Source organism: Microcaecilia unicolor, chromosome 1 (genome assembly GCF_901765095.1).
Source record: "Microcaecilia unicolor chromosome 1, aMicUni1.1, whole genome shotgun sequence".
In the NCBI taxonomy this organism is placed as follows: Eukaryota; Metazoa; Chordata; class Amphibia; order Gymnophiona; family Siphonopidae; genus Microcaecilia; species Microcaecilia unicolor.
In genome coordinates, this window is record NC_044031.1 from 492,387,015 (window position 1) to 492,400,574 (window position 13,560).

The 13,560-nt window shown below is 46.6% G+C and overlaps 1 protein-coding gene across 2 annotated transcripts in view; it reads right to left on the bottom strand.

The window, feature by feature from the left end:
• ATP6V1H (ATPase H+ transporting V1 subunit H) overlaps positions 1–13,560 on the bottom strand; it is a 228,610-nt gene that overhangs the window by 122,050 nt on the left and 93,000 nt on the right. For both annotated transcript variants that reach the window (XM_030214410.1, XM_030214419.1), the window contains exon 10: positions 2,885–3,077. In XM_030214410.1, the coding sequence (XP_030070270.1) occupies positions 2,885–3,077 (193 nt within the window). The remainder of the gene's footprint in view (positions 1–2,884; positions 3,078–13,560) is intronic.

Genomic DNA, 13,560 nt, shown 5'->3' on the forward strand with positions numbered 1-13,560 from the left:
TTTATTTACTCAGTACTTGGGTAATTAAACTTTGTGCCATTTGCATTGCTGTAATGTTGTAACTTATGGGTTGTTTATATTTTGTAACTTCCCAGCCTAATGGACTAGCTTACTTTTAGTGTAATCTGCATTGACCCATGAGGTAATTGCAGAATATAAATGTAAATGTAATGTACTTTGACAGCAAAAGACTTAATATTGTAATTGGTTTCATAAGTTCCTCACACCTGCCTATTGGTTCCATCGAAAGAATTATATCTACTATTTGAATCTGGTGTTTGCATCTCCTTAATTTCGCTCCTTCCCTTGTCCATATATCTGCCCCTGCTATGCAAGCAGAATTCTTCTAACCTGAGACCACAAACTAAGACTACAATTCAAGCCAGACAAAACTGCATTATGAACCTAGTTTTCAAATCCATGGTGAAGCAAGGCACAAGGCGCCTTCTCTTCCTAAATGAATGGGTACTGAATCTCTAACCATCGCAATACTCCATAAACCAACAGATCGTAATACTTTGTTATTATTTACAAGTCATCACCCTCACAGATTAAAATGGTCCTTGCCAATTGGACAATTTTTATGTTTACGTAGAATATGCTCTACAGACAGTGCATTTAAACAACAGTATGTCGAGCTGTCAGCCAGACTTAAAGAACGAGGATATTCTATACCCTGTATTCGGCAGGCTTATAAAGCGTGCTTGGTATGCCCAACAATCGTTATTACTATTGGACAAACCAAAAGAACAAATGAACAAATTGGTTTGTGTGTTGGGATTTTCAACTTTGGCTCCTCAAGTGGCTCAATTAATATACAAACAATGGCAGGTTCTTACTTTTCATCCAATTTTTATGCAGTCCCCCTGTATTGCATATTCTCATGGACGCAATCTAAGGGACAATTTAGTACATACCACTGTGATTCACGCTAGTCAATTTACTGAAGAAGCAGTACATCAACCTTGTGGAGAATGTCAGAATGGGCATACGCGCTGACACAGCAGACTTACAAATTAAGACATAATACCACTTGTTTGTCATCTTTTGTAGTATATACAATAATGTACCCCTGCAATCTATACTATGTAGGACGTATGATTAGACAAATGAAAATTCGATTAATAGAACACAAAAGTTGATTCACAACACAAACTGTCACTGCTCCTCTAGTGACTCACTGTTTGCAATTTCAACACAAGTTTACAGACTTGCGTTGGTTTATCATAGATCATGTTCCAGAATCCCCCCCCCCCCCCCCCGGGACCGATCGGGTCACATGGTGGATCTTCAAATTACAGACCATTAGCCCTAAAGGCTTGAATGAAAGTATTGAGTGGAATACTTTTTAGTTCTTGATAACTTTTGATTTATAAGCGTTTAGAAGAGAAGAACTTTCATCTAAGACTTTGATATGGGTATTCTTTTCATAATTTAGAACAACTAAAAAACACAAAGTTTTCTTATTTTGTAGTGACATCATCAAAGGAACTTCCTGTGTACAGCCATGAGATGGACGCCTGTATAACCTATCTGATTGAACATTTGAATCGTCTAGCAGTTTGCTTCTCAATGTCAGATGGTGCAGAGGGCCGCCTTAACCCTAGTCCCTGAAGAAAGACTTTTGAAACCTGCGGAGTCGGGCGCGTTCAGGGGAAGGCAATCAGTCGAATAATTTAGTCTTTGGACATAGCGAGGCATTGAGGAGACAGCACGAAAGACAAAGAAAAAACAGATAAGTGCTGACTGAGTACTGCCATTTGTGAAAACTGGTGTTGGCTTACACAACTTATTAAATTAAAGGCTGGTTTTCACATAGGGGCTGGTTTAGAAGGTATATCACTTAGAAAGTTGTGTGAAGATACCAGCCTGTTAGCCATTACATGGTGTTTTAATTATATATAAAATGAGTAACCCGATGAAAGAAGTGCTACACCACTAGGCAGCAGTATAACTGAGTGGGAATATCTGAGGGTACTCTAAACACAAAAAATATATATATACATATAATGGCAATATTTTGGAATATATTAGTATGAGCCTTTATTAGGTATCAGAGATCCTGGTTCCAGCAGTGTATCATTATGAATAAACCCATCACTCAGCCTTCTTCTTCCTTTCGCCTAAATTATGGGACAACCTCCCTCCTTACATCCTGGTTTTCCTGGTTCTCAGCCAGCTGCTCTAACCATTAGGCCCCCATTATTTAACACAGGACCCACTAATGTAAGCAAATAACTCACATTAAAGTGCGCTAACCAGGGCTTAATTTCTAGGTGGAATGGTCTGAAGAGTGTGTTTGGATTTACCTTGTGCCTTTTTATTGAGAGCTCAAAGCGAGTTATATTTAGGTTCAGTATCTATTTTCCCTATCCCCAGAGGGCTTATGGTCTGAGAGCCTCATTTACTAACATGTTAATAACAGGACTTAATTTGTAGACAAAAAGGAATTGGAACTGTGGAGCCCAGAGTGCAGGAAGTCAGACTGGCTGGGACAACAGGAGAAGAGGGTCTGGATTAGGAGGTGGAATGATTGTTCTCTGCTCTGTTCCAGGCTCACCCTTCCCTTCCTCCTGCAGGCTGCCTGGGAGGGAGGGAATGGAGCAGAGCACCCCTGTTGCAAATGAGGCTCTCAGACCATAAGTCCTCTGGGGATAGGGAAAATAGATACTGAACCCAAATATAACTCGCTTTGAGCTCTCAATAAAAAGGCACAAGGTAAATCCAAACACACTCACACACATACAACCAGAAACACTGCAGACAGTTTATACAATTTGCCTCAGCAAAATGCCAAATTCACAATAATCTGTTTCTATACGCTGACAGTAAGATTTATATCTATCCTGTGATTAAATATTCTACATGTTAAAAGGAGACTTACTTTGAAAGCAGCAAGGATAATTCTGGTTACTTTCTCTTTGACCGATTCCTGCAGGATGTCTGACAGAACTGGGACAATATTGTAACGTCGCAGACACTCACATATTTGAGGGCTGAATGCCAGCAACCATATGGAGAAAATCATTTGGTACTGGAGCTGGAAGCCACACTTGTTGCTTAATACTCCCATTATGCTGAAAATAAAAAAGATAAAATATACTATACAACAAAGCATCATCAGCTTCCTAAAAAAATAGACTTGAAGGACTAGAGAATCAGCTCCACAATAATCTGAGATTTTTTAATTTTCCTTATTGCTCTTTGATTTCAGCTGAATAGATGTTAAAACAGTGGAGGTCTTATACCTAAACTCTGCTTCCCTCCCAACCATTTCGAATGCATATTATATTGCCTCTAATTTTAAAAATATAAGTGGAGGAGAAGCAGAGACTGTTTTGGGTGTGGATCTGACTGTATTTTGCATTCTTCAGATTACCGTACATCACAAGTTATGTCATATTATGCCCTTGCAATCAAATATATGTAGCTAAGACCAAGAGGATAGTAAAGACAAGAATTATAAAACATAAAATTGCAATAATAGATTCTTAGTGCACCCTTAGTTCAGCACTGGATATCTGTGACCATTCAGTTCATGATTTAGTTTTTTTGTTATTAAGATAATCCGAACTAAGAACAGAGGACATGATATAGATATTATTCTTTTGAGAGAGGAACAGTGGTTATTTTTGAACTGAATTCAATTCATCACTATGGTCTCAGACAAGAATCAGAGTATAGGCATTTTTTTTAATATAGTCTGTAGATCACATATTACTTGCCTTTTCATATTTGTTTCTTCATGGTTAATTATTTGACACTCAGTTCCTAAAATTAATTTTGTGAATGACAGACAATACCCCTGCTCACAATATCGTGCTTTATGTCAATATATGTTCAAATTATTTTGTGTGTGCGTAATGGACTAGGTTCTATATATTGCACCTAAAAAATTGGCACCGAAATGAAATACACCTAGGCAGCTTTATAGAATAAGCCTAAATTTCTGCATGGTGTATAGAATACGGCAAGCGCCTGTATGCATGACTAAATTTAGTCGCAGGCAATTACGCCAAGTAAAACTTGGTGTAACTTCCAATGCCTAAATTATGCGCAGACCAGGTGTATTCTATAACATGCACAGAGCTTAGAAATGTCCACAACCCGCTCATTCCATGCCCCCTTATCTCCTATATGACTTAGAATTTACATGCATCGCGTTATAAAGCGAATGCTACATACCTGTAGAAGGTATTCTCTGAGGACAGCAGGCTGATTGTTCTCACTGATGGGTGACGTCCACGGCAGCCCCTCCAATCGGAAACTTCACTAGCAAAGTCCTTTGCTAGCCCTCGCGCGCCCGCGCGCACCGCGCATGCGCGGCCGTCTTCCCGCCCGAAACCGGCTCGAGCCGGCCAGTCCAGTATGTAGCAAGACAATACACTTCAAGGGAAGACACAACTCCAAAGGGGAGGCGGGCGGGTTTGTGAGAACAATCAGCCTGCTGTCCTCGGAGAATACCTTCTACAGGTATGTAGCATTCGCTTTCTCCGAGGACAAGCAGGCTGCTTGTTCTCACTGATGGGGTATCCCTAGCCCCCAGGCTCACTCAAAACAACAACCATGGTCAATTGGACCTCGCAACGGCGAGGACATAACTGAGATTGACCTAAAAAATTTACCAACTAACTGAGAGTGCAGCCTGGAACAGAACAAACAGGGCCCTCGGGGGGTGGAGTTGGATCCTAAAGCCCAAACAGGTTCTGAAGAACTGACTGCCCGAACCGACTGTCGCGTCGGGTATCCTGCTGCAGGCAGTAATGAGATGTGAATGTGTGGACAGATGACCACGTCGCAGCTTTGCAAATTTCTTCAATGGAGGCTGACTTCAAGTGGGCTACCGACGCAGCCATGGCTCTGACATTATGAGCCGTGACATGACCCTCAAGAGCCAGCCCCGCCTGGGCGTAAGTGAAGGAAATGCAATCTGCTAGCCAATTGGATATGGTGCGTTTCCCTACAGCCACTCCCCTCCTATTGGGGTCAAAAGAAACAAACAATTGGGCGGACTGTCTGGTGGGCTGTGTCCGCTCCAGGTAGAAGGCCAATGCTCTCTTGCAGTCCAATGTGTGCAGCTGACGTTCAGCAGGGCAGGAATGAGGACGGGGAAAGAATGTTGGCAAGACAATTGACTGGTTCAGATGGAACTCCGACACGACCTTTGGCAGAAACTTAGGGTGAGTGCGGAGGACTACTCTGTTGTGATGAAATTTGGTGTAAGGGGCCTGGGCTACCAGGGCCTGAAGCTCGCTGACTCTACGAGCCGAAGTAACTGCCACCAAGAAAATGACCTTCCAGGTCAAGTACTTCGGATGGCAGGAATTCAGTGGCTCAAAAGGAGGTTTCATCAGCTGGGTGAGAACGACATTGAGATCCCATGACACTGTAGGAGGCTTGACAGGGGGCTTTGACAAAAGCAAACCTCTCATGAAGCGAACAACTAAAGGCTGTCCTGAGATCGGCTTACCTTCCACTTGGTAATGGTATGCACTGATTGCACTAAGGTGAACCCTTACGGAGTTGGTCTTGAGACCAGACTCAGACAAGTGCAGAAGGTATTCAAGCAGGGTCTGTGTAGGACAAGAGCGAGGATCTAGGGCCTTGCTGTCACACCAGACGGCAAACCTCCTCCAATGAAAGAAGTAACTTCTCTTAGTGGAGTCTTTCCTGGAAGCAAGCAAGATGCGGGAGACACCCTCTGGCAGACCCAAAGAGGCAAAGTCTACGCCCTCAACATCCAGGCCGTGAGAGCCAGGGACTGGAGGTTGGGATGCAGAAGAGCCCCGTCGTCCTGCGTGATGAGGGTCGGAAAACACTCCAATCTCCACGGTTCTTCGGAGGATAACTCCAGAAGAAGAGGGAACCAGATCTGACGCGGCCAAAAGGGAGCAATCAGAATCATGGTGCCTCGGTCTTGCTTGAGTTTCAACAAAGTCTTCCCCACCAGAGGTATGGGAGGATAAGCATACAGCAGACCTTCCCCCCAATCCAGGAGGAAGGCATCCGACGCCAGTCTGCCGTGGGCCTGAAGCCTGGAACAGAACTGAGGGACCTTGTGGTTCACTTGAGATGCGAAGAGATCCACCAGGGGGGTGCCCCACGCCTGGAAGATCTGTCGCACCACACGGGAATTGAGCGACCACTCGTGAGGTTGCATAATCCTGCTCAACCTGTCGGCCAGACTGTTGTTTACGCCTGCCAGATATGTGGCTTGGAGCACCATGCCCTGACGGCGAGCCCAGAGCCACATGCTGACGGCTTCCTGACACAGGGGGCGAGATCCGGTGCCCCCCTGCTTGTTGACATAGTACATGGCAACCTGATTGTCTGTCTGAATTTGGATAATTTGGTGGGACAGCCGATCTCTGAAAGCCTTCAGAGCGTTCCAGATCGCTCGCAACTCCAGAAGATTGATCTGTAGATCGCGTTCTTGGAGGGACCAACTTCCTTGGATGTGAAGCCCATCGACATGAGCTCCCCATCCCAGGAGAGACGCATCCGTGGTCAGCACTTTTTGTGGCTGAGGAATTTGGAAGGGACGTCCCAGAGTCAAATTGGAGCAAATCGTCCACCAAAACAGGGATTCGAGAAAACTCGTGGACAGGTGGATCACGTCCTCTAGACCCCCAGCGGCCTGATACCACTGGGAGGCTAGGGTCCATTGAGCAGATCTCATGTGAAGGCGGGCCATGGGAGTCACATGAACTGTGGAGGCCATGTGGCCCAGCAATCTCAACATCTGCCGAGCTGTGATCTGCTGGGACGCTCGCACCCGCGAGACGAGGGACAACAAGTTGTTGGCTCTCATCTCTGGGAGATAGGCGCGAGCCGTCCGAGAATCCAGCAGGGCTCCGATGAATTCGAGTTTCTGCACTGGGAGAAGATGGGACTTTGGGTAATTTATCACAAACCCCAGTAGCTCCAGGAGGCGAATAGTCATCTGCATGGACTGCAGGGCTCCTGCCTCGGATGTGTTCTTCACCAGCCAATCGTCGAGATATGGGAACACGTGCACCCCCAGCCTACGAAGCGCCGCTGCTACCACAGCTAGGCACTTTGTGAACACCCTGGGCGCGGAGGCGAGCCCAAAGGGTAGCACACAGTACTGGAAGTGGCGTGTGCCCAGCTGAAATCGCAGATACAGTCTGTGAGCTGGCAGTATCGGGATGTGTGTGTAGGCATCCTTCAAGTCCAGAGAGCATAGCCAATCGTTTTGCTGAATCATGGGGAGAAGGGTGCCCAGGGAAAGCATCCTGAACTTTTCTTTTACGAGATATTTGTTCAGGGCCCTTAGGTCTAGGATGGGACGCATCCCCCCTGTTTTCTTTTCCACAAGGAAGTACCTGGAATAGAATCCCAGCCCTTCTTGCCCGGATGGCACGGGCTCGACCGCATTGGCGCTGAGAAGGGCGGAGAGTTCCTCTGCAAGTACCTGCTTGTGCTGGAAGCTGTAGGACTGAGCTCCCGGAGGACAATTTGGAGGTTTTGAGGCCAAATTGAGGGTGTATCCTTGCCGGACTATTTGGAGAACCCACTGATCGGAGGTTATGAGAGGCCACCTTTGGTGAAAAGCTTTCAACCTCCCTCCGACAGGCAGGTCGCCCGGCACTGACACTTGGATGTCGGCTATGCTCTGCTGGAGCCAGTCAAAAGCTCGCCCCTTGCTTTTGCTGGGGAGCCGCGGGGCCTTGCTGAGTCGCACGCTGCTGACGAGAGCGAGCACGCTGGGGCTTAGCCTGGGCCGCAGGCTGTCGGGAAGGAGGATTGTACCTACGCTTGCCAGAAGTATAGGGAACAGTCTTCCTTCCCCCGAAAAATCGTCTACCTGTAGAGGTAGAAGCTGAAGGCTGCCGGCGGGCGAACTTGTCGAATGCGGTGTCCCGCTGGTGGAGAGACTCTACCACCTGTTCGACTTTTTCGCCAAAAATGTTATCCGCACGGCAAGGCGAGTCCGCAATCCGCTGCTGGATTCTATTCTCCAGGTCGGCGGCACGCAGCCATGAGAGCCTGCGCATCACCACACCTTGAGCAGCGGCCCTGGACGCAACATCAAAAGTGTCATAAACTCCTCTGGCCAGGAATTTTCTGCACGCCTTCAGCTGCCTGACCACCTCCTGAAAAGGCTTGGCTTGCTCAGGGGGAAGAGCATCAACCAAGCCCGCCAACTGCCGCACATTGTTCCGCATGTGTATGCTCGTGTAGAGCTGGTAGGACTGGATCTTGGACACGAGCATAGAGGAATGGTAGGCCTTCCTCCCAAAGGAGTCTAAGGTTCTAGCGTCCTTGCCCGGGGGCGCCGAAGCATGTTCCCTAGAACTCTTAGCCTTCTTTAGGGCCAAATCCACAACTCCAGAGTCATGAGGCAACTGAGTGCGCATCAGCTCTGGGTCCCCATGGATCCGGTACTGGGACTCGATCTTCTTGGGAATGTGGGGATTAGTTAATGGCTTGGTCCAGTTCGCAAGCAATGTCTTCTTCAGGACATGGTGCAAGGGAACAGTGGACGCTTCCTTAGGTGGAGAAGGATAGTCCAGGAGCTCAAACATTTCAGCCCTGGGCTCGTCCTCCACAACCACCGGGAAGGGGATGGCCGTAGACATCTCCCGGACAAAGGAAGCGAAAGACAGACTCTCGGGAGGAGAAAGCTGTCTCTCAGGAGAGGGAGTGGGATCAGACGGAAGACCCTCAGACTCCTCGTCAGAGAAATATCTGGGATCTTCCTCTTCCTCCCACGAGGCCTCACCCTCGGTGTCAGACACGAGTTCCCGGACCTGTGTCTGCAACCTCGCCCTGCTCGACTCCGTGGAACCCCGTCCACGATGGGGGCGTCGAGAGGTAGACTCCCTTGCCCGCATCGGCGAAGCTCCCTCCGCCGACGTGGTCGGGGAGCCTTCCTGGGAGGTGGCCGCGGTCGGCACCGCACGCGGTACCGACGTCGGGGACCTCAACCTGGGCGATGGGCCAGCCGGCGCCACGCTCGACGGTACCGGAGGCGCAAGCACCGCCGGTACCGGAGGGGTAGGGCGCAACAGCTCTCCCAGAATCTCTGGGAGAACGGCCCGGAGGCTCTCGTTTAGAGTGGCTGCAGAGAAAGGCTGAGAGGTCGATGCAGGCGTCGACGTCAGTACCTGTTCCGGGCGTGGAGGCTGTTCCGGGCTGTCCAGAGCGGAGCGCATCGACACCTCTTGAACAGAGGGTGAGCGGTCCTCTCGGTGCCGATGCCTGCTGGGTGCCGAATCCCTCGGCGACCCAGAGCTCTCGGTGCCGACACGGGGAGGAGACCGGTGTCGATGCTTCTTCGATTTCTTCCGAAGCATGTCACCGGAGCTCCCCGGCACCGACGAGGAGGACGTCGAATCCATCCGTCGCTTCCTCGGGGCCGAGACTGAAGAAGGTCGATCTCGGGGGGGCTGTACCGCAGGAGCCCTCAGGGTAGGCGGAGACCCACCCGAGGGCTCACCGCCACCAGCAGGGGAATGGACAGCCCTCACCTGCACTCCACCCGATGCACCACCGTCCGACGACATCAGCAGACGAGGTCCTGGTACCACCGACGTCGATGCAGCTATCCGATGTCTCGGCGCCGATGCAGAGGCCCGATGCCTCGATGCACTCGATGCAGGGGCGGCCGAGGAAGATGGTCTGGACGCTGACGACGTCGATGCACTCGAAGATCCCGGTGCCGATGCCGACGAAGAGCCCGAGAACAACACGTTCCACTGGGCTAGTCTCGCTACCTGAGTCCGCCTTTGAAGCAGGGAACACAGACTGCAGTTCTGAGGGCGGTGCTCGGCCCCCAGACACTGAAGACACGACGAGTGTCAATCAGTGAGCGAGATAACCCGGGCGCACTGGGTGCACTTCTTGAAGCCGCTGGAAGGCTTCGATGTCATGGGCGGAAAAATCACGCCGGCGAAATCAAAAGCCGAAATGGCGAAATTTGAAGCACCAAAATTTAGAGGGAGAAAAATCTCGACCGAGGCCAAAAAGAGGCCTACCCCGACGACGAAAGAAAACTTACCGGGGCAAAAAGCTGGAAGTACGGGGAGGATTTACACGAAACCCGGCGGGGGGTTTCCGGAGCACTTCCCGACTAAGAGAAAACTTTCCCGAAGGAAAAAAACACGCTCAAAATAAATTGGACGCGCGAGGTCGACTTTCCGGGGCTCGACACGGCGAAAACACGACCGTACCGAGTGCGGACAAAAGAAGACTGGCCGGCTCGAGCCGGTTTCGGGCGGGAAGACGGCCGCGCATGCGCGGTGCGCGCGGGCGCGCGAGGGCTAGCAAAGGACTTTGCTAGTGAAGTTTCCGATTGGAGGGGCTGCCGTGGACGTCACCCATCAGTGAGAACAAGCAGCCTGCTTGTCCTCGGAGAAAATCTGCTTACAGTTCTGCGCATAACTTCTAATGCCAATTAATGTCAACAGCTTGTTAATTGGCAATTATCGGCACTGATTGGTTTGAAAACTAATTAAGTTATGCACATAAATCCAGAAAACAACTAGATTGTGTGCACAACTTAAGTCGTGCTATATAGAATCCAGGGGAATATGCATGACAGACCACATAATTTTCAGCACAGTTAACCATAGACGCTGATACACACTTACTGGCAAGCTGCTCACTGTCTTTTACATCTTTACAAATTTTGTTCACGGTTTGGAAGATATATGGGTCATACATTGAGAGCATTTTAATTTGTATTATAGTTTGTTCTTTATTATGCCACTAGTGCATTTCTTCATTAATATTCATTATGGTCAGAGCATTCATGTCAAAGTGTGTTTAAAATACCTCCATGCATACGCAGAATTCTTGTCTGAACGCCAACACAGTTCACTGGTAAGCTGTTTGAAATTCTCTTTAAAAATATGTTTTTATGTTGACGGCAGGAATTTGGTCACGTTCTTACCATATTGAATGTCTTATTTTTTCACTTGTTATTGCTTTTTCGCAAATGGGTTCTCACCCTTTTGAAGGGAGTCTATATGCAGTTTGAGATCAATGTTTTCAGCATTGCTTAAGGAACAACTGCCTGTGCTTTTTATAAGAGGAACATACGAGTAATACACAGATCACTATCCTCCGGTTTACTAAGGCACACTAGCGGCTGCCGTGCACTAATGCTAACACAGCCCATTCACTTTGAATGGGTTGTGTCGGCATTGCCACACGGCTTAGTAAACAGGGGTTATATGAATTAGTCTTTATACTTCCTTGGTGGTGAAAAGCCTCATTTTTTTTGTCCGTGTGCCTTTATGAATATGAATTACATAGATACATATACATCTTCTCTAATAAGCATGCATGAAATATGCTTCTATTTCTTTCCTTTACAGTTATTGTGTAGCAGATTTGACTACTACCATATAACTGTGTGACAACAACTTTGGGTATGTGTTTTTTATGCTTGCCGCCGGTAGAAATGTCTGCTCTTTATGACAACATAGATTGGAATGTTACATATACTTAAGAACTGAAAGATATATCGTTTTGCACTCAAGCAGTTGTCTTCTAAGTAATTGTTTTGCCATGATATTTATGTTTTACACAAAGAATATTTGTTCATTACATTCTTCTGTTTTTTATTGCATCATTATTGTCTTGACAATTTGAAATGTTAGTTGTCTGGTCTTAAACTTTATGTCCATATTATTTTGTTACTAATGTTTTTAAATGATGCTTCCAAATGCAAACCTTTTATTCTAGGCTCCTTAATTTACCTTTCTTAATTCTTTTATTGGTACTTATTTTGTGATATTTATTTATTCTCGTATCTATTTATGTAAACGTACTTATGAGGTAAACCTCTTCTTTTTAGAATGAGTGACTCCTGATGCAGGCATCACCACCAAAAAACGGCCATGTCAAATCTTTCATGTCACGAATATCTATAGTTCAGCAGAAGGATTCTATTTTTTTTCCACATCAATAAACTTTTTAATGACATATAGTTCTTAATCTTTTTCGCTTTGGACTGCACTTCCTCACTGTTTTGTTTCCTAGAAAACGTCAGATTTTTCTCCTTCTTCATTGTTCTTTGCATTCTTGGAAACATCAAATGAGTGCTTCTGAGAGAGATTTAGCTTTGATTCTCAAATTTCATGGTTTCCCAATTTATGTTGTTCCTGATCTTTCTTGAAGAACACAGTCCATTAAGAAAGATTTTCTTAAGCTAAGACCTCGTGCCTTGGCTTTAGGTATCTTTTTCTTTTTGAAATTTCTAAGAATTGATTAAGGCTCAAGAAACTGTGCAGCAAACCCAATCCAGTTAAGTAATGAATACTGGACTTGAATTGTTGTGTGTTTTCACTCCAGCAGGAGTTTAAGAGAGGTATAATTATATAGGTTGACATTTCACCTTATGTGTCTTATTTTTTGATTAGAATTTCTTTTATCACTTCTCCCTTCCTTAGTGGTATTTCTTAGCCATGAAATTTAGTTTCTTTTTTTCCCCCCCTTTCTTCTTACAATTCTATAGTATATGCATTAATCTTGGCTTACTTCTTTTATCTGAAGTATTGGGATGTTGTTTATAAAAATTTCAATAAAAATACAATTTAAAAAAGCACCTGTAGAGTCCTTTGTTAACCTGTCATCCATTAGAGCAACAGTGCTATATCTAAAATGCTTAAAATTTCAACCAAATCACCTAATACTCAGAAGGGAAATTTTCAAGAGCTATTTACCCAGGTAAAATAGCTTTTTGAAACTGCCTACCCCAGTATGAGGAACAGTGTTCGTACTTTTGCCTGCATTTCTGCAGAGACATTCAGGGTCAGTGGATGGCAACAACGCACATAGGTACCCCCTTTCACCAAGCTGCATTATGCAGCTACATTGTCTTATACAGTGCAGTAGACATTAGCATGGCCTCTCGTTAATGACTACTGTGTTAAAACCAATCAGAACCATAAAGAAATTCATACTAGATGCTTAAAACACATAGAGGTGAGTCATGGGTGTGAGAGAGGGGAAGCAGGGGCATGGCTGGCTGTGACAGCTAGCGTGTAGGTCAATGCTGCACACTAGCTGACACAATAATATGGAATATTAATGCCATCTCAACAGGTAGCAAGTGCAGATGTGCTACCAGCAGTCCAGAAGCATGGCCGCAGCTCCTACTGTCAAAAAAACTATGAAGCCAAAGTGCTGAGGACTCACCCCTTCTGATCTCCCTGAACAGAAATACTCCCTCCCGCAACAGACCCTACCCCCTTCCAATCCCTACAAGCAGACCCATAGCAGCAGTAATAGCATAAGGTTACCACTAGGGATCACTAGTGCCCTTTATACATCTGCAGCCAGACAAGGCAGGAGCTGAGGTGAGTCCTGGGGTAGGTCAGGGTCTGTTGGGGGGTGTGACTGGAACACAGGGAATAAGAACAGGGGTATCTGTGTTTGAGGAGGATGGAAAAAGACGTAAACATCTGCCACCGCTGCTTCATGTTATTTTGACAGCTGGACCAGTGCTGGAGCAATTGCATTACATGCACCAGCAGGTAGTCCGGATGTACTCATGTTACCTGCACATCTGCTGCAGTTGCCCATGCA